The 25272-nt window shown below is 38.5% G+C and overlaps 1 protein-coding gene across 2 annotated transcripts in view; it reads right to left on the minus strand.

Moving 5' to 3' along the window:
- tusc3 (tumor suppressor candidate 3) overlaps positions 1-25272 on the minus strand; it is a 90760-nt gene that overhangs the window by 13677 nt on the left and 51811 nt on the right. For both annotated transcript variants that reach the window (XM_079681248.1, XM_079681247.1), the window contains exons 3-7: positions 23559-23676; positions 20766-20906; positions 17647-17787; positions 17200-17289; positions 1954-2017 (exon numbers count right to left, since the gene is read on the minus strand). In XM_079681248.1, coding sequence (XP_079537374.1) covers positions 1954-2017; positions 17200-17289; positions 17647-17787; positions 20766-20906; positions 23559-23676 — 554 coding nt within the window. The remainder of the gene's footprint in view (positions 1-1953; positions 2018-17199; positions 17290-17646; positions 17788-20765; positions 20907-23558; positions 23677-25272) is intronic.

The following is a 25272-nucleotide window of genomic DNA, read 5'->3' on the forward strand; positions in this document are numbered from 1 at the left end:
AATCCTAACTTATGTATTACATGCAAATACTTTTTAAATGTTTGTAATAACGGGGTGGACACCATGTTTAGAATTCCCTTTGCAAGGGTTTCTGGGTTGGGAACCACTGCTGCTGTGGGCGTGTAAAGCACATTAAGACTTTTTGTCATATTGACTTAACTGAACAATCATTTGGTTATTAAAAAAAATAGGCTGACTTAGTTCATTATTAAAAGTTCATTGAGAAAATATTTCTTTTTGCAGAAGCAAGCAGTTCTCAACACTTGAGCTGTTATAAAATCACTGCAAAGCACAGCCTCAGGTGGCATATAATTACAGCTTCTTTTCCTCTGCGTGGGCTGCATACAAATCCAAATTACAGAAGAAAACCTGACGGGGTGCACAAACAAAGGCTGCCACATGGGAAGAAACAGAGTGGAAACTGAGGCGTTCTCTTGATGATATAGTAGCAGGCATGTTATGCTGCCATGAAACACACATAAGAAATATCTCCATACAACCCAAAGATTGAACCATTTGGGTAATTGTAAGCTTTGCCACACTGTCCTGACATCTGTGTTTATTGTGCCTGTCATGGTGCACCCTAATGTTCTAGAAAATATTTACACTACATCCACATACTGTTTATATAATTGGAATAAACATATTTATATAAGCTTTTCTAATTGATATTACATTAGGAATGGGATAATTTAGAGTTGGACACCTCTACTTTTCCTAGGACTTTCTAACTTCCATTCCACTACATTGAGTGCCAAAGGTTAGGGAAGAGATCAAATACCATTGGGCACAGAGAAGTGCTTTATTAAGTGAATTAGTTTTCCCAAAAGACTACTATGTTTAGTTCATATGAGTTCATTTCCGATTGCTTTAAAGTAGCCTTTAGAACACACAGGCATGTTATCTTTATATTTTGAAACGTCTGCTTTAAAGCTGAAATCCATGTTCTTACATTGAAATGTTGATATTATATCAGCTGTATGAGGGGTTGAGTAAACACTTAATCGGCATACCTGAAGACATTTTCAATTTGATGGTGTAACGAGGTATGTGAATTGACAATACAGATGCTATCTAACATCCTCATGTTGGTAAAAAATAAGATTTTTTTTATGTCGCTGTCTAAGAATGAGTTTCTTTGCCTCTATTTCTCCCTTAAATGGCAAAGTTATGCGACTGTGTGCTACCTGGATGTGTGTGCTTGTGTATCAGGAATTAAATAGGGTTATCCATGGGGAAACTGCCTCTATCACAGTCATAAAATGTGTTTACACCACCTGTGCAGATCAGACTACAAGGATAGGTGTGTAGCCTTTCAGCAGGTGTGTGTGTGTGTTTCATTTAGATGTAATCAGATGGGCTCAAAAATAAAAAAAAATAAACTGTGTTGGTACGGACAAACAAATATTGCTCTGCAGCAGGTGCAACCTTGGACCTGCTATTTCCCATGGGGAGAAACACAACAGCTAGGAACCAACGGTATGATTACCCCCACACACACAAAAGCACCAGTGCAAGTACACACAGGTATACAAGCAGACAGGAAAGAAGACAAACAGAAGCATCTATATATACGCACACACACACACGGTTGAATTTGGAGCAAATCAGGCTAGGAGGTGAAGTTAAAAGAGGACAATCTCTGGTCTTTGTATTGTCTGGTTGTTCAGTCCAGCAGGCAGCCTCCCTATGGAGAATGAGCTCCAACGACAAAACATTTGTGTTGGGAAAATAAATGTACCAGACAGGAAAAATTGAGCACGGTTTCAGAAACATAAGGGAGGTTTCCTATGTGCTGTGTGTAAACAAATCGGGAATTAGATAAATGTTTAGCCAAGACGTGCTGTGAGAAATTTCATAAAGTTAAATTGTAGATGACTTTTAGCAACACCTTGTTTCAATTTATGTCCAAACATTAAATATACAAACAGAGACGCGCTGGTGAAAGGATACTCAGAAGAAGGATGATGTGGGACTCAGCCACAAACTGAGCCTGACTGCTGCCATGAATGTAACTCTGTGGGGGAGACGGGGAGAGAGACAGACAGATTATAGTTTAACATATTTTATTTACATTGATGTAAAGTCACACAAAATATCCTGAGTGAAATTTCCAAATTGAAGAGATAAAGAAAAATACAGTAATGAAATGAAGGGATTGCATTAAGAATGATGAGGAACAGCATTGCAAAGTGGGCGACATCCCAAAACAAGTTAGTGATAGTGATTAAAAAAAAGAGGGTATGAAAAAATCTATAATAAAAAAGTTGATTACTTTTTGTCACAAACCTCTTAATTGTATATAAAGTTACAGAAAGATTTAACACCTGGTACCATCCGTTTTAAACCTGGCTTCAAATGGTGCCATAAATTCCCTTTATCTTTCCAAAGCATTACCTGTCATCAATATAAGCAAACCTAGACTTGGTGGTAGACAAAATGGTATCTAGTCTCTTAATCTCATATTTTGCTTTATCAGCAACAAGATCATTTTGTGTTATCAGGAATATGTCATATGTTTGTGTTTACGTGTTTGTGTATGAATGTGTGCATGCTTGTGTATTAGGAGTAATAAAGATGTCTCCATTGCAGTGTGTAGGTGTGCAGAGATGCTACTTTTTCCCTGAGTGGGCAGATAGGTCAATCTAACCCTCAGGAACACTCACACAGAAAATATTGTATTAACACTTATTGACTGCCCAAGCTCCAAATGGGGCCTCCCACTGTTAACTTTCTGGGTTTATACAACTCTATCTTAATGGATCTTTCCAGAGAAAATAATGTAAGTTCAGTCAAAGAAATATCAAAACCCCTGCTTGGCTCAGAAAGCATTCATACAGGTGTCTATTGATTTACAGTCTCATTCATTCCCATTTAATCAGTTATGGTGCAACCAAAGGTTGTCATTTTTAATTGGTTGTCAACTCTCAAGCATGTAGGTCTGAAAAATGACCCGAGAGAGGAAAAATAAGAGAGAAGGCTGGTGTGCTGTTGAGGGAACAGGCCATTTTGTTAATGGAATAGGCCCCCTGATAATAACTGAATGTATGCTCTTATTCTTTGGTGGTAATTGGGATTTGAGATAATTAATTTCTTCCTCATGTACAGAAACTCCATCATGTATTATTCTTATTTTTACTTGCCCACAACCAAAAGAGAAGAGGTTGACTTTAATGGCAATTTAAGGTTTAGGTAACAGCAAACAACTATTTTTAATGGAAAAATAGTGAAGTAATGTCTAACTGATGATATTTTTGAATTTGAAATGTGTCTAGGAATTAACTTTTTGCAAAGGGAGATGATTTTACCGAGTTTACGTCTAGTTAAAACTTAGAATGATTCAGATACAAATTTGTATTTGGTTACAGTTAAAGGTCGGGTAGGTCATTTTGGAGAAACCAGCTCGAGTGCGCAAGAATTTGAAAATACAAAGCCGGAAAAAATCTGCCACTTCCTTACAGAGCCCCTCCTCCAACACACACGAACGCGCACATGACCAATAAGGGCATGAGATAAGTTTGTGCACAGATGGAAGGCTGACAGGCAGGTAGGCCATCCAGTTATTTTAGCCGGGCCAGCTAAAATGATTGGTTGTGCTTTTTACAGTACTACGGCTTCCACTGATTACATTTTTTTATGGATTTTTTGTCAAAGCACAAGATATTCATTTATATCGGGATGTTAAGTATGGAATGCCATTTAAGCCAAAATTAAATAAATAAATAAATAATTAAATAAATACATACACATATATATGTCTATGAAATAAATTCTGAAATAAATAAATGAGGAAATACATATGTATACATGTACATTTAAAAACACATTTATTTATTTCATGGGACTTTTATTTCATAATGACGAATGTATTTATTTCAAGACTTTTATTTCATAATGACACGTTTATGTATTTCAGGGGACTTGCATTTCATAATGACACATTTATTTATTTCAGGGGACTTGTATTTCATAATGACACATTTCCATTTTGTATATGCAAATGACCGGGGCGTGGTTAGCTGACAGATCCAGACCAAAGCAACACAACACTGACTCAATAGCTCTTGTTTCACACTCTAGTACTCTTAAAGAGCCTGTGACACGAACCCAACAACTGTTGTGCAATGAAATAGTGTGCTACTAGTAATCTCGAACCGTCAGTTTAAAAAAGAAAAAGCGATACCGTTCCGATAAATATCAATAATTTCGAACATCGCGGGAAAATTCCTTCGACTCATTTTGAGGTTTTGGGGGAAGCCGGAAGTGATGTCAATGCGGGAACGCTTCACTGTGCGGCGAGAGAGCCAAACACGGACAAAGTGTGTTGTCATGCGTAGAAATTGTGAATTACTGAGTTTAGGCACGTTAATAACGTTTTAATGAAGTTGACTACAGTATATTCATATTTGTCAGTGCTTTCATGTCAATTCGGTGAACATAAACATAAATGATCGTGGTGAAGATGATGATTAAATTAGGATTAAAAATCGGTAGTGAGAGCTGCTGAATTTCCTCCCGTCGGATGTGATATAAAAACAAATCGATTATTTTTGTAGTTGTAAACTCAAGTGGATGAAACTACATTTATTAGTGCTTTCATGTCAATTCGGCGAACATATGATACATTAAATGATCGTGAGGATGATGATTTACAAATCTTTTGTTTGAGCCGGTCTGCATTTCCTGATGAGAAAACAAACCTTAGCTTTTTGTAGTTGCAGTCAGTGGTGTAGTGGGCGTTGGACGCGGAGGTACGCCGTACCCCCACTTATTTGAAGCATGATTTCTTTTTTTAATATTCTAATACATCTAAAATCATTGCCAGTGTTATCAGTTGCAAGTGTGTGTTTGTTGTAATAATGACGAAAACATAATAGGCAGATTTCACAGTAATTATAATAAAAACGTAGCTCAAGCATTTATGCAACTTGATTTGAAGCGTGTGTGTGTGTGTGAGGGGCAGAACTGTGTGTGTAGGGTGACCAGGTGTCCCGCACTGTGCGGGACTGCACACACAGCATTTTTATTATTTGTCCCGCGTCCCACACATTGAGACTATGTCCCGCATTTGAGTGATAGTCGCGCAGAAAGGCCGGATCGGTTCGCTGACAGCCGGCACCGCCCTTTATTATTATATTGTCTAAACGGCATCATGTAAGTTGCCCTGACAGGCGACACAGAGGTCCCCAAGCCCCCCCCCCCCGTTGACAGTTCACGAGCGCGTCCATAGTGTCTCCCGTCCACCCACGACCCCGTCCACCCAGTAAAAACATCCCCACTACACCACTGGTTGTAGTAGTACACCAACATGGATTAAACGTGTGTTTTTTTTTTTACCACAATGTTGGGGAAATTAATGGATAAAATGCACGGATTATTATTATTATTATTATTATTCCCACTCCGATCGGGACACTAGGTCCACCGTTTCCCCGCAGCGAGGCTCCCCCCGTTGACAGTTTATATGGGCTGGGCTGGGTGCAGTGGCGGACTGGCCATCGGGACGAATCCCGATGGGCCGGTACCGAACTGGGCCGGTCGGATAAGTCACTAGCACATCCCCCACTCCCCCCGTTGACAATTGACTAGTGGTACCAAAGTGGGCCGGTCGAGAGTCCCGGGCTGATTTTTAGTCCCAGTCCACCACTAGCTACATGACCGTATGATCGCCCATATTGACGCACCTAATTCCTAAACTTCTGACAGATACAACATAAACCGATCCTTCAGCCTCATATGAGCTCTCAGACACGTTCAAAATTAAAATGTCATCGCTGTCTGAGCTTGCTGCTGTGTGCCCCATCGAGCGTTTACATGCAGATGCTGGGATCCTGAACGGTGCAGCTGGAGCGCTGTGCCCGCAATGACATCACACATAATTTGGCGGGACTTGAAGAATCCCCGAGAAGATCTAGAAAATGGTCAACATTGAAGGGCAGATTAATGGTTATCAAAGTACAAATATCCAAAATCAGTTCAGTAACGGTTTTCAAGGGGACAATATTTACTCAAATTGATGGGTTTGGAGGATGGGGGAAACTCGTGTCACAGGCTCTTTAAGTGGTTTGCAAACTGCCAATAAACCAAACCGGTTCCGGTTCAAGAACCGTTCTTGTGCTTTTCATTATTAAATAAAAGTCCCCTGAAATAAATAAACGTGTCATTTTGAAATAAAGATTATCTTTTCGATCCCGTTTGTGCCACGAATTACAAATATGATGTTTGTCAATTTAAAAGATAATTTTGCCAGTAAAAAAAAAGAAAATGTGTCGTAAAACTGTGAAATAACACATTTTTTGTGTGAAACGCTGAATGAACTACATCTCTGGTCTCGCAGAACAACATACGTCACCAAGATGGCCGTCACTACTGTCTTGCTAAACAAGGGATTGATACCTTCACTATCACCACAATGAAACACGTCCAGAAGAATTTCATGCAAAGCTGCCTGCCTGCCTGCCTGCCTGCCTTCCTTTGATTCTCTCTGAACTGCCTGATCTTTTTAATGTTTAATGTCAACCATTTGTGCAGATAGCATGAAGTACAAAAGATCGCCGATGCTAATGTAGCATTAGCATTTCTCCCCCGGGCTTAAATGGTGTATTATAGAATGATCCCACCGGTGTGACAGTACTCTTCAAAGGGTTCACAACATATGATTACTACTCTTACTGTTTAACATTTTGGGTTAAGTAATGTTACTTAATGTTAAGGCAAATAAAAAAGACAAGGCTAAGGCTGTAATGCTAACTAACGTGCTTGCTACTAGCTAGGTAGCTAACTTGATCCAGCCACTCCTGGTCCTTTCATCAGACGGGAAGCGAAAGAACGAGCAAGACCCATTGCTGGTATGATTACAGCCTGGTACTAAGCACACAGGCATCTTGTTAAAGTTATCTTATATATCTCTTATATTTAGCAGAGGAAAACAATTGTGACATCAGTTATGACATCACTTACGCAACTCTGGGATTTGTAGTCTTTCTAGTTGCGTATTTTTCAGTCTTATATTTCAACAGTTTTACGAAAAACTGACTTTTTTGAAAAAAAAATTATTTTAAGATTGACAAACATATGTGTAATTTGTGGCACAATTCAAACGGGATCGAAAGATACTGTACGTTTTCTCTCTCCATTGACTTCAATACATAATTTTTCCGAAATAAGGTCCCATGGATAGATGGGCGTGAATTCGCCACTATTACAGGTTAACATAACTTACTCTTCTATAACAACAGTTGGAGATACAGTTCGGTTAGTTAGTGTATAACATATACGGCTGTACCAAGGCCATTGTAAGGCTGATGTTCCACTCAGAGTGAGCCGAAAAAAGCACTGTTAGACATGGGCGGAACCTCTCTGGTGGTTGACTAATCAGAACAGAGTGGCCGAGCTGACCAGTCGGAGCACACTGGGCTTACAGGGAGGGGGGGGGGGGGGGGGGGGGGGGGGGGCAAGAGCTCCAACGAGCCGTTTAGGACAGAGAGTGAATACACATACAGTACTTTACAGAGATGCTGTATGCGAAACCAATGTGAGTTTGGAAAATTGCACAGTATAAATCTATTTTAGTAGACCTCAACAATGGAATTATGATCAGTGGAAATGGCCATGACATGGGACCTTTAAGCTTTGCACAAGCGAGGCTCTCCAATTGGATGTCAGAGGCCCAATTGGACTGGCATCTGTCTGTGTGTGATGGGCGAAGAGCACGGACAAAGGAAGACAAAGTGGAAGTCTTGTGGAAATGAGAAAAATAGCAGGGCAGGAGGAAGGAAGTCTTTCAGTGTGTTTCACATTGTTGAATCCCAGCAGATTATGAGTGTCTGGGTTTACGGCACATCTAGGGCCTGTTTTTCCACTTGACTGCCTCAGTGTTCTTTTCTTTCACTATCAGACAGGAATAAGGATGACAAGATGAATAGAAGATGACAAAGGAGGAGGAGTAAAGGGTGGACAGCTTTTTCTTGCTTCAGTGGATATAAATGAAACATTTTTGCAATTGAAAGCAGACATAAAGACGACTAAGACTCGAGGCTGAAACAGATCCCTTTGTCTTCAACACAAACCTGTTATTTTGCATTAAGTGGGGTTTTTGCATTTTTTACAAGACACTTATTGACTGACTAACCCATGCTCCTTCAGTACCTCCATGAAAAAGTTTGGTTTGGTTGGTGGGTAATATATTTGGAAGTTTGTATGGGATTTATTTTTGACCACCATTGAACCAATTATCCTTTGTAAACCAAAACTGAATATAAAAAGATTCATAAAGGTTAAGCAAGTTGATCTGTATACAGGTAACTTTGTATACGTAATGATCAAACTCAGAGATATTCACGTAAATATTGTTGACATTTCGTATAATAAGCGTCGATTATAAAAAAAAAAAAAAAGGAAACACAAGGAGAAGTCAAGAAGCGCATTTCAAATGTTTAAACAGCGCTGACTCACTGCAATTGGATGTTTATCCAACCTTTAATACGCACCATACGCAAGTTTCAAGGGCACCACGGTAAAATGGTCAATAACAGTAGAGGGCGGGAGTAGAACAACTTTGCCTTTACAAAAGCTTGCTCACATGCAAACCTTAATTGAATGAGTTAAAGTTACTCTTGGAAAGTGTGACTAAATCAAGTACACTACTTAGGCAGGGTGAAGGAAGAAGAAAGAGAGACAAATTGTTACATAAAGATCACATAACTACTGAATATTTTAGCAAAAACAAAGATGAAAACGGCTGCATCAGTATCTCACGGTGAACTTTTTCTTTCATTACTAAACAAACATTACTTTACACTCTTTTTCAAGACACCGCTCTCTGCATGGTGCCTTCTAAACATAAACTGCAGATAGAGGCTAAGAGCAAGAGCAGTGCTTGCTGGAGGAACAATTCCTCAATCCATGGCCAGGCACTTCCAATTCATCTGATGGGTTAGAAGGCAGCAGTTCCATTCATTAGTGTGCAGAGCGTTGAGTGTGTGGGACTCGGTGTATGTAGGCTTTGCATTGAAAACCAGTAAGTAAATGTGTGTCTGTAAATTAGAATGTTTTAGGGAGCTTTGTCTGTGTGAAAGGAAGTGTGTGTGTTTATGAGAAAGACCCAAAACATCATGGTGGTCTGGAAGTAAAAGCAGCCACAATGTGTTAAGTTAACACTGAAATGAACGAATGCAAACGCAACAGTCCCCTTCTATAAATCTCTATCTCTCATGTAATCAAACACACAGGTTGCCTAGATAGAGCAATCAGACACTTGAAAAAGGCCATGATGTCATTGAAATGTGGTTTGATATACTAAATACATGTATTGGACTTTTATGGACACACACATGCATCTACTTGTACACCTTTACAACATTCTGTATTGTACAGCTAGAGGCAGCTTATAAGGCTTCGGCCACCAAATTAAGGTTCAAACCACTTTGAAACCACTCATCTCGAAAATAAATTGAGAACCTTCACACATGTAAATCAACAAAACTGTGTTTAGCGTCAATTGCCTTCTATGAGTAAAGTGTACAAAAAGAATCAACACAATTCACCACTGTCTCTAAGTGGAGTCGCTCTTGTAAATGTTTGAATCAAACCAACATTAACTGGCGCACGTCTCCCATCTAATTCAAAAATGTATTTGAAAGACTAAAGGAATGGATGGTTCATAATGACTGTCTATTTAAAAATATGTTGCTAGAGAGGAAGCTAAGTTAATGAATACATTATGCAAAGTTGAAAGAGGCAGAAAAGGCCAAACCAAACACCTGATTTGAACTTTATAGGTGCAGACCAGTGTTTTACAGAAGATGTAATCCCTCTCTCAGGACTCACTGTGAGTCATACAACAGCACTAAACAAACTTTTGAGCCTGACCTTTAATGTACCATTCTGGAAATATATGAACATTATCCCTGGGACCTTGTTATGCTGAAAAATAATTGTTGTATTAATTGTAAAGTTGGTTGTGACATCCTATAGCCAAAATAATTTAATGAAAGAACAAAACAACCAAGGTATATCATTATCTTAAAACTTGCAAAAATGGCAGCAGGACAGTGAATGTGGGATCCATTCAAAAATAAAAGTTCATACCAATGGATATACGCAACACTTTGTTAGTAGGATCAGTTAATTGTTTTAGTCAATGGTAATTTAATAAAGAACATATCACATATCAGCACACATTTAGGTCCCTCACTATATACACACAAAACTATACCATGCTGTTTTATAATCACACATTTGTGATGTAGTGTTGTCGCCCAGCATGCTGACATACACTTTTTTCTCCTCCTTTTAAATACCTTCACTTTTGAGTAACTTCATACATTCACGCAGATTCATGCTGTGGAGCTGTCTAGTACAACTTTCATCTGCTACCGGTCCAATTAATCTGATGAATTTGTTTTTTTAAGAGAACCGTGTCTGCAAATGAGCCCGAAGCATCTACTCTAGTTCTCTTTAAATAACATGGCATGATATATATGTGTACAATACCAGACTGACTGGTCTGAATCTGCATGTTCAGTTTACTCAATGTATTGATACATTTCATCTTTTCAAGGCAACAATCAATTGCTATGCTGAGCATTTTTCATCATACAGAAACTCACTGTATAAAAACCCTGCATGCCAAACTGCATACTTTGTCTAAGGCAACTCGGAAAATAATTAGAATTCCATTCATCTTTTTATTTAACAAATCCCTTGATATAATACATATTTAAAATTCACTCAATTACTCTCACACAAAGCAACATTTTCGCTAAATGTAGTGATGAGATTATTACTCCAGAGGGTTTTAAGAAAATAAACACTGAAAGGTTATTTCAATCAAAAATCTAAATATCAACGTTAGAACTCTAAAAAAGGTCTAGACCTTTACTAAACACCTCTCCTGAGGCTAATGTATTGTTTTCATTCGTATGCCCTAAGATCAAGATGTATGAAATAACATGTTTACCTTACTTCCAATTCAAGAAGGTAGATGTGAACTATACTCTGTGTGTGTGTGTGTGTGTGTGTGTGTGTGTGTGTGTGTTCATGTACTCATTTGAATACATTGACATTATAAAGCCTTGTTTTTTATAAGAACTGCATATAACAGCCCTTGTGTCAGACTTTGAAGGGAATTAGGTGTCGAAACCAATGCAGGTATATAATATGCAATAACATATACACATGCGTACACACCCAGATGAAGGTCAATGTCATCTCAAGTCTGTTAGATCCTAGTGGGCTGCATGTTACAGAAAACATCCCCGACAGGAACATCAGAACCAATACAATTGTAATAGTTGGGATCAATGGTAAGTTATATGAACACTGCTAACACAGCGTTTATAAGTAATGTGACCCACCTTCTCTCTTTAAAACCAAACTGTTGTTGTGCTAGCTGTTAATAGCTGTGGGCCAGATAACCTTTACAAATAGCTGTATTCATCCTTTTCCATCCTGTATCCTGTACGCACGTGTGTGTGTGTATATTGTGTGTTGAATGTCTGTTTGTGTGGGTTTGGTTTGGTAAAGGTCAGGAGTCACTCAGACAGGAAGAGGGATACATGAAAAGTCAACAAAGCAGAAAGAACAGAGGAGGGAAAGAGTACGTGGCTGACACATATCTACTTCACTTATATAAACTAAAGATAGGTATGACTGTGTGTCGTGTTGCGAATGGGTATAATAATGGGCGATCTAGTAAGTGAACCTTGCAAGGTACTCTGGGTAAGGGTGCTGGCTAGATACCTACAACATCAAATGAGAGCAGGAGCGTGAAACTAAAAGGAGAGAATGAATCTTTGCAGGATGATAGAGCTAAAGTGAAACAGACCTGTAAAAATCCAGTTGTAGATAATTATAGAGTGGGCAAAAAAACAATTCATTATATTTGATTGATAGCTGCAGCAGAATTTGATATAATAAAAAACTGAAATATGCTGCAACACACCAATGATTTAATGTTTAACTAACCAGATCTGAGAGCATATGGAGGGAGATGTAGCAGCTACAGCAGAGGGACTATGGGCAGGTTTACTGAGCCCTTCATTTGAACAAATATGGCAGTCTATTTTAGGGATTCAGGTGATGCTTTAAAAACTCATTATCCACACACTGTTTATGCAGTTCAATGTTTACACACTCTTCACTTTAATTACCCAAGAGTCAATTAAAGCCATTTAAAACCTATTTCATTTCTTTTAACATGTCAGTCAGTAAAATGAAGTGACTCATCATTCCCTCCTCAGACTACTTTTTAGTGTTTTATTTTTCAAGGATATGCGGTGGATTTGATCAAGTGGCAGTGCGCTGTGTATAAAACTTAATGAAGTCTTTTGACTAAGACAAATGCTGGCTCGATCCACAGGATAAAACGTACTGCTGGCTTACAGGGTGTCAAAAGACTTTTTCTAATACTAGTGTTTTTTCTTTTTAAGGAACTGGATTTCTCAAGAATGATCAAGGTCGACTCTGAACTAGGAATGTGAGCCGTGGTGAAACTATTGTCCCATTAGAAAGAGAGATAACCAGCTTGCTAAACGACAGGTAGCTAGGCAAGAGAGCTTTCCCCTCTCTTCAGCAACTCTTTATAATGTAGGTTAATAATGAACAACCCTGAGAACAAAAGGCCAAAAGGAGTAAAAGCCCAGCACAGAGAGATATACAGGAGCATAGTTAGAGGGCTATTGTGACTGGCTAGTGTGTTACCTGTAATCTCCCCATCTATTCCATCTTTTCTTTCTACACCAATCTACTCTAATGTTCTCATTCTTTCTCTCTCCAGGATAACATTTGTTTAATATGTGGTTCTTACTACTAGTTAGAAAATGTTCAAATTATGTTGTGCGTCTGGGGATGTAACCGTGGAGTTTGAGAGGGATGGTTAGAGTCTGATTTGAAACACAACTCCAGCTTAAAAAAATAGATTATTTCACTGCTTTACTATTCTATTCCATTATTTCTGTATTGGCTCAAAACAACCAGACAAACACACAAGAAATCCCTTCCCCGATAAAATGCATACTGTCACAAATGATCTCTCTCACATACACAAACAGGTGTGCAGGCAACGCAAAACGTAAAGCAGCACTCACACTTACTAACACACACTGATGGCCCTCTGCAAATGGTTGACTTTTGACTTACAAAGAGCCAATAAAAGTGACAGGGGAGATTCTATACAATATGAAAGGTTAGCAGTAATGTCGAGAACAGCTGCCAAAAGACATCAACCAAATCATGTGAAATCAGCTGGAAATACTGAAATGTCATCAGTCAATAGTGTGGTGATAGTTTAAAATAAATGCTGGCTTAAATGCTTAATAATAGCAGCCCATTCATCTCCCCAAGATCCCCTTTCTGTGAGACAGTTAATAATAGAACTTGTTCAACACAATGTTCAATACGAAACTTTCACCGTTCAATCCCTCCTTCAAACCCAAGCGCCTCAAAATCCAGTCAGATGTGTGTGCGACTGTGTTTGTTGCTGCTTGCAACATTATGATTCTGGGTTTTTCTAATATTTGAGTTTGGCTAAATTGTGTGTGTCCGTTTGTAGTAATAGCTGTGTAAAGGCTTGTGTTTGTTCCATGTGGGTGAGTGAGTGTCTTAAGCATAACTCAGAGTGTGTGTGGTGTGTGTGTGTGTGTGTGTGTGTGTGTGTGTGTGTGTGTGTGTGTGTGTGTGTGTGTGTGTGTGTGTGTGTGTGTGTGTGTGTGTGTGTGTGTGTGTGTGTGTGTGTGTGTGTTGAGTTCCAGAGCAAAAACGGGCGAGCAGTATTTTCACAGTAAGACGCTCACTACAATTTCATCTGCTTGGTCGTTCCATTCGTCAGTTGACAAATCCTTTCGCTACAGTCTACCTGGCCCGGCTCTCTCATCATTTTAAAGGAATTACACTGTCTGGGAAGAGAGGGAGGGAGAGGAGGGTGGAAGATTAGACGGGGAGTTGAGAGGAAGTAACACGAAAAGAGGAGGGGTGCACTGGAAGAAGATAAGGCAGGTATCTTTTTTACTATCATCTGGCCAGTTCAACCCATTTGCTATCGGAGGTGAAAAAGAGGGATTTAAAGAGTGCAAAAGGTGGAGGATGTATGTGAGGAATATGTGAAGGGACAGAGGAAGTGAGAGCCATTTGCAGAAGACCTGCAGCGTTTTTATCACAAGAAAATAGCAATGTGGCATGGAAGCCACTATTATCAATGCGGATCCTGCTGTTAAAGAGGGATGATTAAGGTGAAGCTGTAGGGGACTTTAGAGCAGGTTCTATGGAGCCAGCTCTCAATAGGTTTTTCATATTAGGTTCATACTATGTGGTCCTTTTATTATTTTAACCTTTACAATATAATACAAAAGCTATGCCATATTTGATATCTTTAAAAAGCTCATACTGTTCACATAGCGTTGACATTTTTGCAAGGTAGATATTGGGTAGCAGTTGACTGACAGGAACACCTAATAAAGTGGAAATTGAAAGTAGATCACTTAATATTTAACTTCATCTTATGTGGGAGGGAGTGAATCTCCACAGTGTCCATTTTGATGTTGAATTGCAGTATGAAACCATGACTGTGAGAATATTACTTATATATTTCCCACTTGCCGACATTGCTTTTTATAAGGACAGAAATATCCAAATAGTTGATAACATATAAACCAAAAGGAGTGTAAACTTAGAGATTTCGTGATTTACATATAAGGAGCTTGGTTGTGAAGTTGGTTACTTTTGTTATTTTGACTTCCAAGGTGCACGCATGGATGTTTGCAGTGGTCGCTAATGACATTTCTTTCGGTGAAGAAACAAACACAACATGGAGTGCTTTTTTACATAAATAAATGAAGATTAATCATAATTTGTAACTTTTCATTTGCTACAATCAATCACAGAATATAAAAGGCTTACGTTTCATAGTATTCGCCTCCAAGCTGGAACAGAGCATACAACGGTCCCTCTGCCAGCTCTTAAGCATTTTAGCTCCTATCTTGTATCATTGGTTTTTCTGTATGCTCAGTAATAAATCATTTATGACCCATGAACCTCTGAATTTGAAACAGATGCCTATGGCTCCCGCTCCTCACAGTTAGGGATTTCATTTCAGTCTTAATCCAAAATGTTCTGTAAACACTTCACTATGTCAAAAGCTTTAAACCTGCCCTCATCGTTCTGCTCAGCTCGTACGAAGCCAAGAACAAGAGCGGAAGAGAGGGTAAAACTGGAAAGCAGGAAGGAGTATTTCACACTGACTGCACTTCATTCTTATGAAGACTATAAGATGGCATGAGGACAGACAGATATGTGAGAGAGGGGAAGGGGGGGGGGGGGGGGGGGCAAAGAGAAGAAAAGAAAGCAGTGGGAGGGAAATAAGGAAGAAGGAATTAACTGATGAGCCGGAGGAAGGAAACAGCATGATTTTCTCAGATATATTGTAAAGAGTGATAGGTATGCTTTGTGCAATTGTACACTAAGCTGTCTGTGGCTCTTTCCTGCTGTAGTGCTGCAAATGTCCCCTCTGTGGGACTAATAAAGGTATTCTGATTCTGATACATCACGAGCCAAAGACTGAAAAAGTGAAGCCTCTGTGTCATGTGTGAAATTCCAAGCATTCTTTTGATGAATTAGGATTTTCTTTGTATTTCTTTCTCCAACAAAAAGAAGCATGTATGTCGGTAGATGATTGTCCTCACAGTAAAAAAAAATAGCGCTTCACAGGCAAGTAAGTGGCAAAGAGAGGGTAGTGGAGAGTTAGGGGAATAACAGAGGAAGAGAAAGATGGGGTGACAGCTGGGACACACAGCTGAGCGCTACGTAGGATGAGGCTGTAACCTATTTGTAGTCAAACTGATTGAAAAATGAGAGTCAACAGAGCCTGAGCAGTAGAGTGACTTTTAAACAGAACATGAGAGTGGGAGCATTCTGTAAGGAATAAAGGATGGAAAGTCGTGATATTTAAAAAAAAAAACATATATATATATTTTGATTGTAAGACCGTGTGTTTTTGCACTTCCCTCTGTTGTGTGTTAGAGGGTGTTCTCTGGCAGTGCTGGCTTCAGGGAAAACCAATCGCTTTCAATCTCTGCATGAGCTGAATTGACTTTTTTCGTACACCGACAACACTGCTTTGTATACTTTGGGTCTGTGACCTCAATAACACTCACTCTGAAAGGGTGTGTTTGCATGTGTGTCACTTATCAGACCGCATAATAGTGGAGACACATAGTCAAGTTTTTAAGGCAAATGTCCAGCACTTCATTCCTCTCTCACACTCCCCTTATTTTCTCAGGTTTATTGTTATTTTAATTTCACACTTGAATGAACAAACTTAAATGATGACCAGCCAAATCTGCAGGTAAAGTGTGTGTGTTTGTGTGTGTGTGTGTTTGTGTGTGTGTGTGTGGAGTACAGATATTGGTAATAAGTGTCAAATGTAAAAAAAACAGGGAGGGAGAGAAAGAAAGACTGAGGATCAACAGCACTGCCTCTCTGTTCCCTCTGCTTTTTATGTGTGTGTGTGTGTACCCAGTTGGAGAGCAACAGAAATGTTCTCTTCCCTTGCCCCCTTCCTGTCTGCTTGGTCCAAGAGGACTCTGACTTGTCTCTAAGGTGATATTAACACACACTGAATGCTCCCAGGTGTACACACACACACACACACACACACACACACACACACACACACACACACACACACACACACACACACACACACACACACACACACACACACACACACACACACACACACACACACACACACACACACACACACACACCCCCACACCCACACACACACACACACACACACCCACACACACACACACACACACACACACAGTCAGTCCCAGCGCTGACCTGTTAGCTGTGATAATGGTAGAGTGCATCTTACTCTGGGCCAGCAGCTTTACATAATGTACCTTCCATTGATTGAATACCCACCACAATGCAAATCCCAATAGTACTAACCTGAATAATATTGTTGTATTGGCTGAAAACACATGTAAGAAAACAAGAATAATGGTCAAGAGGAAAGAGGGCAGCCCATGTTCAAGGAAGAAAAGGTAAAACAAGAAATAGAAAAAAGAGGGGATGATAAAAGAAGGACAACAAAGATATGGATGGGATGGAAAATTATAGATGGAAGGGCAGTAAGAAAGAATGACAACAACTTGAGATATGTTTATATATAGACATAGGAAACATGACTCATACCACTTGTCCATTCTGGGGATTTTTGTGTGCGTAGGGAGGACCTCGAATGTGGTTCCACATCTGTCCAGATATCATCGCAAACACTACACACTAATACAGAGAGATAGAGAGAGAGATTGAGAAAGAGGGACAGAGAATGAAAAAATAACCTAATTAGCATGGGAGTACTAGCATAATTATCCTGATGTTTAACTGAGTTTCTGAAATGTATCCACCTTAACATGGCTCTGAGACTTAAGACTCAAAGTGTTGTTGAAACATGAAGAACATTTTACTAATGAGGTGAGATTACTCCACTCAATCTGTTCCCAGAGCAGTTTCACTTGACTTACAGTACGTCTCTGGCTTGTGAAGGCGCACATTTCTCCATTCTCCCAGTGGAATATAATTTTCCCGCCTTAAAAATACCGTGTTTTTGTTTATGTGTTGTGTATTTGTGTGTCATACCAGTGCAGCCATAGCCCATCCAGTCTTGTTGTATATGAATTCCAAGTTGTTCCTTCTCAGATACAGCAGACCTCCAACCAGAGACACCAACAGAGCCAGAGCAATAGTCCCTGAATAGTTAGGGGGACGGAAGACACGGATCTGTGGGGACGGAGAGAGAGAGCGCGATGGAGAGAGACAGACTTAAAATAATTAGATGAAAATCCCAATGCATTGAAAATGGTTAGGTACATATCCTTTATTCTTGGCTTGCTCACAACTCATACAAAAGTCTTTATGTAGTCTATTGTGTACATTTTCAAACCTTGAACATGGTATGATCTTTTCTTGAAATATAAAATGTTAAAGCCGTTTATAGAACTCCAAATGCACATAACCAGGTTTTCAACAAAATAGTTAAACTTGAACCTTTACCCTTTGTGAAAACATTTCCAATACAGCGTGTATTAGGAAATAAATAAAATAAGATCTGACTGTGTGTGTGTGTGTGGACCTTCAATGGTTGTATTTATGTTTTCAACATACTGTAACCTCTCTGCGTTCAACAGGAAGTAGACAGTTATTTCACTTTTGAGAACAATTTATCTAACCAACAAAAACCTCCAACAGCAGGGTAAGGGTTATTTCAAATCTCTACTCTGGAAAGGAAAACTATTTTTGCCTTTCTTAAATTAAAATGAAAGGCTTAGTGAAATGCTGATGCTACTCACACAGACAAAGTATTATATATTTTTTCGTCTATGTCAAAATTTGCCAATTGTGAGCAAATTCAAAACCATTTTATCTAAAATGAAGAATATGGTTTACCAACTCTTAGACGGCTTAAAGAAATATACATCCCATTGCATAGTCTTAAATCAAGTCCAATATGTACAACATGGTTGGCACTTTTTTTTGTACACGGTTTAAGCAAATCATGATTCTATCTTTTGTTAATTAAAACAGATCGAATGATTTCAAAAGCCCAAACTATTCCCCAATTCGAATGGGTTTAATCAGTGGAAAGTTGCGGCACATTAGATACAATTTAAGAAGGATTTAAAATAATGATATTGAAAAACAAAAAAACTCAATATTGATCTTCTCAGGAATGGGTTTGCAAATGTATTTTGAAATATTGTATTTTGTTACTTCCGTTTGTTTTGTTCTCACCATCTTTCCGTCTGTGTGTGTGTGTGTGTGTGTGTGTGTGTGTGTGTGTGTGTGTGTGTGTGTGTGTGTGTGTGTGAGTGTGAGTGTGAGTGGCCATGAAGCCACACTCACAACATGCTGTGTGAGCTATTAACAGATGCAAGGGTACAATGTTCCAAGAAGCGTGTGTGTCACCAACACAGATTATGTTGGTGAAAATGTGTCTACCATCTGCTGCTGCTGCTAAGTATTATTGAATTACAATTTCAATATGCATAATTCAGGGAGAAGGATAATAGATTTGGTTTGAGGCTCTGGCACAAGTCGTGCGTGCTGATACTGTATGTGTGTTTGAAAAGAAAAAGAAGGTCCGTCAGACATGTGAGGATGAATCTCTTCTAAACAATCAAATATGTAGTACCTTCCCTTGTATTGTATTTTTAAAGACTTTAATTTCATCTGGATAATAGAAAAAAAGGATTGCTTTATGAATAACACAATGTTTAATAAGTCACCTTTAGGATTCAATTGTAGTTGAAAAAACCTTTATACAATGAAATCCAAAAATGTGTATGACAGCGTACATGAAGTAATTCATGTCGGTTTTTATCCAAGAATAGAACATAAAAGACCAAGAAGTTTTAATGGCTGATATTTCATCACAACACAACAGTAACAGCTCTTACACACCCCCCTTATACACTTATTGTCTCATTTGGACATTAGTGGCTCTGAAAGTGAACACTGACTCCTCTAAACAATTACATGTACATTCCCTAAATCACACCAAGGTATTCAGCTCACAATCTTTTCATCAAATATCTGTCCTTTTGTTCCCGCCTTTTCTGTACTGTTCGTAATTCATGCTGTTAAGTCACATTGAAGTGCCTGAAAGCTAGCACTTAGTGTAAGTGCTCCCCATGACCTTCACTGAATGGCAGCTTTTTGAATCCAGATCCATCAACAGCATGTCAGCAGGACGCTTGGACTCTGTCTGCCGGTACTTGGCTCACAGGTTGTTTAGGGAAAAGAAACTAAAGTCAGATGGTTGGGATTTGATCTTTCTGGTGCCATCCATCTAAGTGCTTACAAACAATGACATCTGAAACCTATTTGCCTGTTTCTCTAAAGTTGTAAACATTGTAAAAACTAAGGATGCTTTCAGACCTCTCCTGCTCTTTGCAACAAACGCCTGGTGGGTTTGGCTGTTGGAGCGGTGTGTTAATGGATTACTCAACCAATGTATCAAGGCACTCCAATAACATGCAGCAGTACTTCACAAGGCTTGGAAACAGACTTTGATCTATGGACTTGGTGGAGTTTAGGCTGAAGTAAAGGCTGTCAATCAAATGCTGTTACGGACAATCCTTCTGAGCAAAAGTAGGTCTCTGACCACCTCTTAGCTGAATCTGATTCGGTTTGTATATCTGGTGTAAACGGGAAGAAAAACCATAGCTATCTTTTTTTAATGAAGTATTTTGACATCAATTTAATGACTTTTTTAGTTAGTTCCTTTAAATTAAACAATTTAAAGAATATTTCTGTTTATATTTCTATTAACTATATTTGGATTGTATGATCCAACAATTCCCTTTGTATGTATCAAAAATCCACATATGTCCCAACTGTAGGGCTGCTCAATTAATCGTATTTTAATCGCAATTACGATTATGGCTTGCAACAATTACGAAAACAACGTAATCGAAATAAAACAATTACTTTTTTTTTTTCAAATAATTTTTTTTTTTTATTGGTTTTTCAGTTTAATTATACTTAAAGTTCAGGGTAATCAACTGTTAAAAACATACTGTTAAAATGTGTTTACTCCAATAAATGGATGTTTTCAAAGTAAATGGATAATCGTTTTTTAATAATCGTGATATCAATTATTGACCCAAATAATCGAGATTAAGATTTTTGCCATAATCGAGCAACCCAACTGTTAATGTTTTTTTTATTAAAATAATGTGTGAATGTGTGAGTGGTACCTGAACATCTGTGCGGTCTGCAATCCACTTGGCCAGCTGCTCTGAAGCAAATCCAATCCTTTGCAGGTCAAACGTATCGGCTCTCTTGGGCTTTCCCTTCGCCGGGAAATGCATGAAGGTTGGAGCGCTGTTCATGTTCAACTACAGAGAAAGAGCAAAAGAATGAGGGTTATGTCAAATTAATGTCATCTCTGACCTGTCAAACTTATCATCATCAGCAGCAGCAGCAGCAGGATTGTCTTAATAAACAGATGTAAGTATTCTAGGTTTACTTCTTTAGAGTTTACTTTAGCATCATATGTCTCACAGATCTCTATCATTGATCACGTCTCGGGTAACTTTTTTTTTTAGTGTTTTTTTTTTAATCGAAACAGTTTAAAGTTTTGTTTCAGAGTAGCCACCCTCTTGCTCTTAGTGTTAAACTTCTGCACGTGTAGATGCAAACATGTTCATGAACACAAATACAAAAATCGACATTCATGCATGGACAAGAACAAAAGGATGTGAATGTAATTAACTTTCAATAAAACTTTGCTAGAATTGTTGTATGAAAAGAAGAGACGTGGAAAGAATCGTGAAAAGAAAAAAACCTTGAGGGAAGGTACGAGAGTCAATAGACATCCAGAGGGCATGAATTAGCAATTAAACCCATAAAAGAAAAGAAAACAATAGATTTCACAATAGCAAGTAGGAAGAAAAAGAAACAATGTTTTAAAGGACCATATAGAATACTGCTTTAATGCTATCTTTCCTGGACTAAGTGGTCTACAATAGATAAAGGAAGAAGAAGAAAACCAGGCTATTTCTAACAGAGGACTGCTATTTAAAGTTCTGAGAGAATAGAATAAAAAAGGGCCAACTGGGAATTTACCTTTGTATTTTCAACTTTTTCTGTGTTTAGCCAAAAGTGCTTGAAGATAACTTTTCAACTTGTCTTGCATCTCTCATATAATAGAGAAACCACACCAGAGGGAAACACAGAGGAACAACGTTTTGTAGTAATATAAATATCACTAAAGTTAATTAGCTCTGATACCAAAGTACAAAGACATATAAAGATTGTATTTCAAATGATATATTTTTGTCTCTATTTTGTTCCCAGCCATCGTCTCCATGTTGGTTTCATTGGTTCAACACAATGCAGTATTTACCAGTAGGCCTACATGTGTCCACAGTAGTCCATTAATATGACAGCACACAAGAGTCTGCAATTTGAGTCTGCTTGTCTTCGCTTCAAAGCCTGTTATTGGATCATAAGATAATAAATAAAATGGTCTTCTGTCTTCATATTTAACACTGTTGACAGGAGTGGTCATGTCTTCTAATTAGGCGGGCTTTTACTCAGTCATCAATCATGTTCAAGTCATAACAATAAATTATAGTTTATTGCACTGCAAAAAAGCTAATATATATTATTATTGACCCATTGTTTATGTCGAAGCCAGTGACTGATGACACGTTAGGCAATATTGGTTACGGCTCTATTAAAGATAAGAAGTTGGAGCTGTTCACAAATAAGAATGTACATTTACTCAAAAAGGTATAAGATAAGATAAGATAGTGCTTTATTGATCCCAATTTGGGAAATGTTTGTTTTGCAGCAGCAAACAAAGACATGGCATTGTACAATCACAATTAAAAGATAAGAAATAAACAAGTAGAAAATATACATGTTGAATTTAAAAAATAACAATAACAAGATATAAAGCAAGGTATTATATATATATACGTATGTGACAGATGGAATATTAAATATTAAACTGAATATATAAATGTAAAATGTACAGTGTGATTTTATTTGAGAAACTATGGAGTAGAGACTTCTCTGCCAGCCAGAGGTGACTTGTTTTATATAACCACATTTTATTAACCACATTTAAACATTTGGACCAGATCTCTCAAACATTTACACGCAGATTATTATCATTATGAGTTTTTAAAGAACCCTATAACGAGTTGCACTCCCCATGCACTTAAGTCAAGATAAAAGAAACAAAAACAGGACTGAATTTGATGTCGGTTTATCCTGTGTGTGTGGAATAAAGACCTGTGTAATGCATTGTGTTTACATGAGCCTCTAAATTGCTTTCTGCTTGTGTGTTAGTCCTTCTAGAAAGGTGCAACCCCGTGTGTGTGTGTGTGTGTGTGTGTGTGTGTGTGTGTGTGTGTGTGTGTGTGTGTGTGTGTCCATATTACACGTTGTGCTGTTTAGGTGTGTATAAATACTCTGTGTATGTTTGTTTTGGTTTGTACCTGCCCTTTGTTTATGTGTCCATGTATGCCTTTCTGCCTTTTCAGGATGTTGCGTTTCATTGTTTTGTTTTTGTCGTGCGTGCTTTTTGCCTTTTCCTCTAAGGTTTTTTTCTGTACGGTTAGTTGCTGCTGAAGTCCATCTTGACAATAGTGGGAAGGAAGAGATTGGAGAATGGGAAGCAAACTGACTTTGCCCTTGAATTTTAGCCCCAGAATATTTATTCGATTTTCAGCCATTGCAATTAACAAAAGGGAGTTTTTTTCTTCTTCTGTTTGCAGCTAGAAATATTATATTAAGCATTTTAGTAAGTCCTGACTTACAGAACAGTAATTAGCCTTTGGTGTTAAATGTGTTTTTCTAGGGTTTCCTGTGGCTGTCGCATTACTGTGTGAATGGGTTTCATCAAAGTCAAGGTTTTGGTGAGGGTGAGAGACCCACCTAACGTGAGAGGTGTGCCAAGCAGAGGGCTGAGGAAAGGCTGGAGGGAAGAAAAGAAAGGATGCAGGGGGAAACTTTCCATTTAGGAATGAAACAATTACCTGTTGGAAAACATCAGCCCCCTCATCATAGTCCACCACCGTGAAGAAGAGCTTGTTGGAGAATGCAGATGAGTAACGCCACGAGTTGGCAAGGACCTGGTACTCCTCATTGGCCTGCCTAGAACAATAAGAAACACAAATCTGAAAACAACTCCATGTTTCAAATCTACATTTAAGTCTAATTTACTCCTTGAGACAAATCATTCCAATCTTAAAAAAGTAATTATTCATTTCTTATTCACAACAAACAATTGTATCATGAATCGCACACTTGGAGGCAGATGATGCATGTATTGCTATCAGAATTGAACCAATACTGTGGCAGCCAAAAGAGAAAATGAGAAAAATGGAAATCTGCAGGAAGCTAGCGATCCAGGATGTCTGAGCGCTGACGAGAAAAACAACAAAATAATATGGAGGAAGAAATTATTGAGAAAACAAAAAGCTGCAGAGAACTGGAGGAACATTTGTATATAAATCATTTTGATTCCTCCTCTTGATATTTTCCTGGCCCTGCATCTGTGAGGCATCGCAGCATCTCTCCGGTCACGGCTTTGAAAACTGAAACAGTGCATATATCGCTGGAGCAAGAGCTGATTTGCCTCTGATGAATGCGTTTTGTTGCAAAGCTATATACAATGTGAGCTATAGAGGAAGAACGGGTTCAGGCTCTGCACAGTGAATGCAACACATGCATTTATTAATGAAGACACAAATAGCAGCCTAAAAAAAGGAGGGTCATATCAACACAAAAATAAAAAATCGCCACAAAAACAGGAGGTGAAAAAGAGCAGAGGCAAGACAGAGGGGAAAAGTACAAGACTGCACTCCACTCAGAAAAAATGCAGAGTCAGAAAATGGGGCTGAAAAGAGAGAAGATCCGAATTCTGCATTCTTGACGGTGTCTCCCTTTTGAAGAAGACATACTTTTTCTATCCTACAGTATAGTGGTCTTTATGACATGTGAAGATACTACATTTGTTTTTTACCCGAACCTCATTGCATTTCTATTATATTCTCATGGTGTTGTTATTTTAATCAGGCATGGTCAGTCTCACCTCCTACACGACAAGATAAACACCTAAACGTCTCCTTTTCATATTATCTCTCTCTTACATGTCTCTAATATTAGCTATAAGTCTCTTTTCCTTCTGCTAAAATTCACTTTGACATTGATTCTTATGTCAACCGTCTGTTGTGCTGGCTTTAATGAGAGGGAAATGATGTGTCAGGATGTGTTTTATGCGGTGACGTTACATTGTTATCTTTGCAGCTAATGTTAGGATGTTCTCTTTGAAGTGTCTACCGTTTCAAAAGTCACCAGAGAGAGATGAAGCTGAAACTCAGGCCGGCAGACTGTCAGGGGATTAGCGCGATGCTCATCAGTATAGTAAACACAGCACTGTGCTGGAGTTGTCAACATGTCATGAGAAATCATTGTTGTCCATGTTATTTATTTATTTGCCGTTCATTTAGGTTCTGACAACTGTCCTAATCCTTTAGTTTTGAAATGTCCACAAAACAAAAACAACACACTTATAAAGAATTTAAAGAAGTCAGACATGTAGATATTAAACCCATTGTGTTTTTACAGTAGTGAAGCAAACACACGTTTAAACGATAGACATTATTATTTTAGCCTTCATTAATACATCATTGTTCTTTTCTTAGTAAACTCCTGAAGTCCAACCAGTCTAACTACTGTATGTGATCC

The sequence above is a fragment of the Notothenia rossii genome (genome assembly GCF_949606895.1).
Source record: "Notothenia rossii genome assembly, chromosome: 1".
NCBI lineage: Eukaryota > Metazoa > Chordata > Actinopteri > Perciformes > Nototheniidae > Notothenia > Notothenia rossii.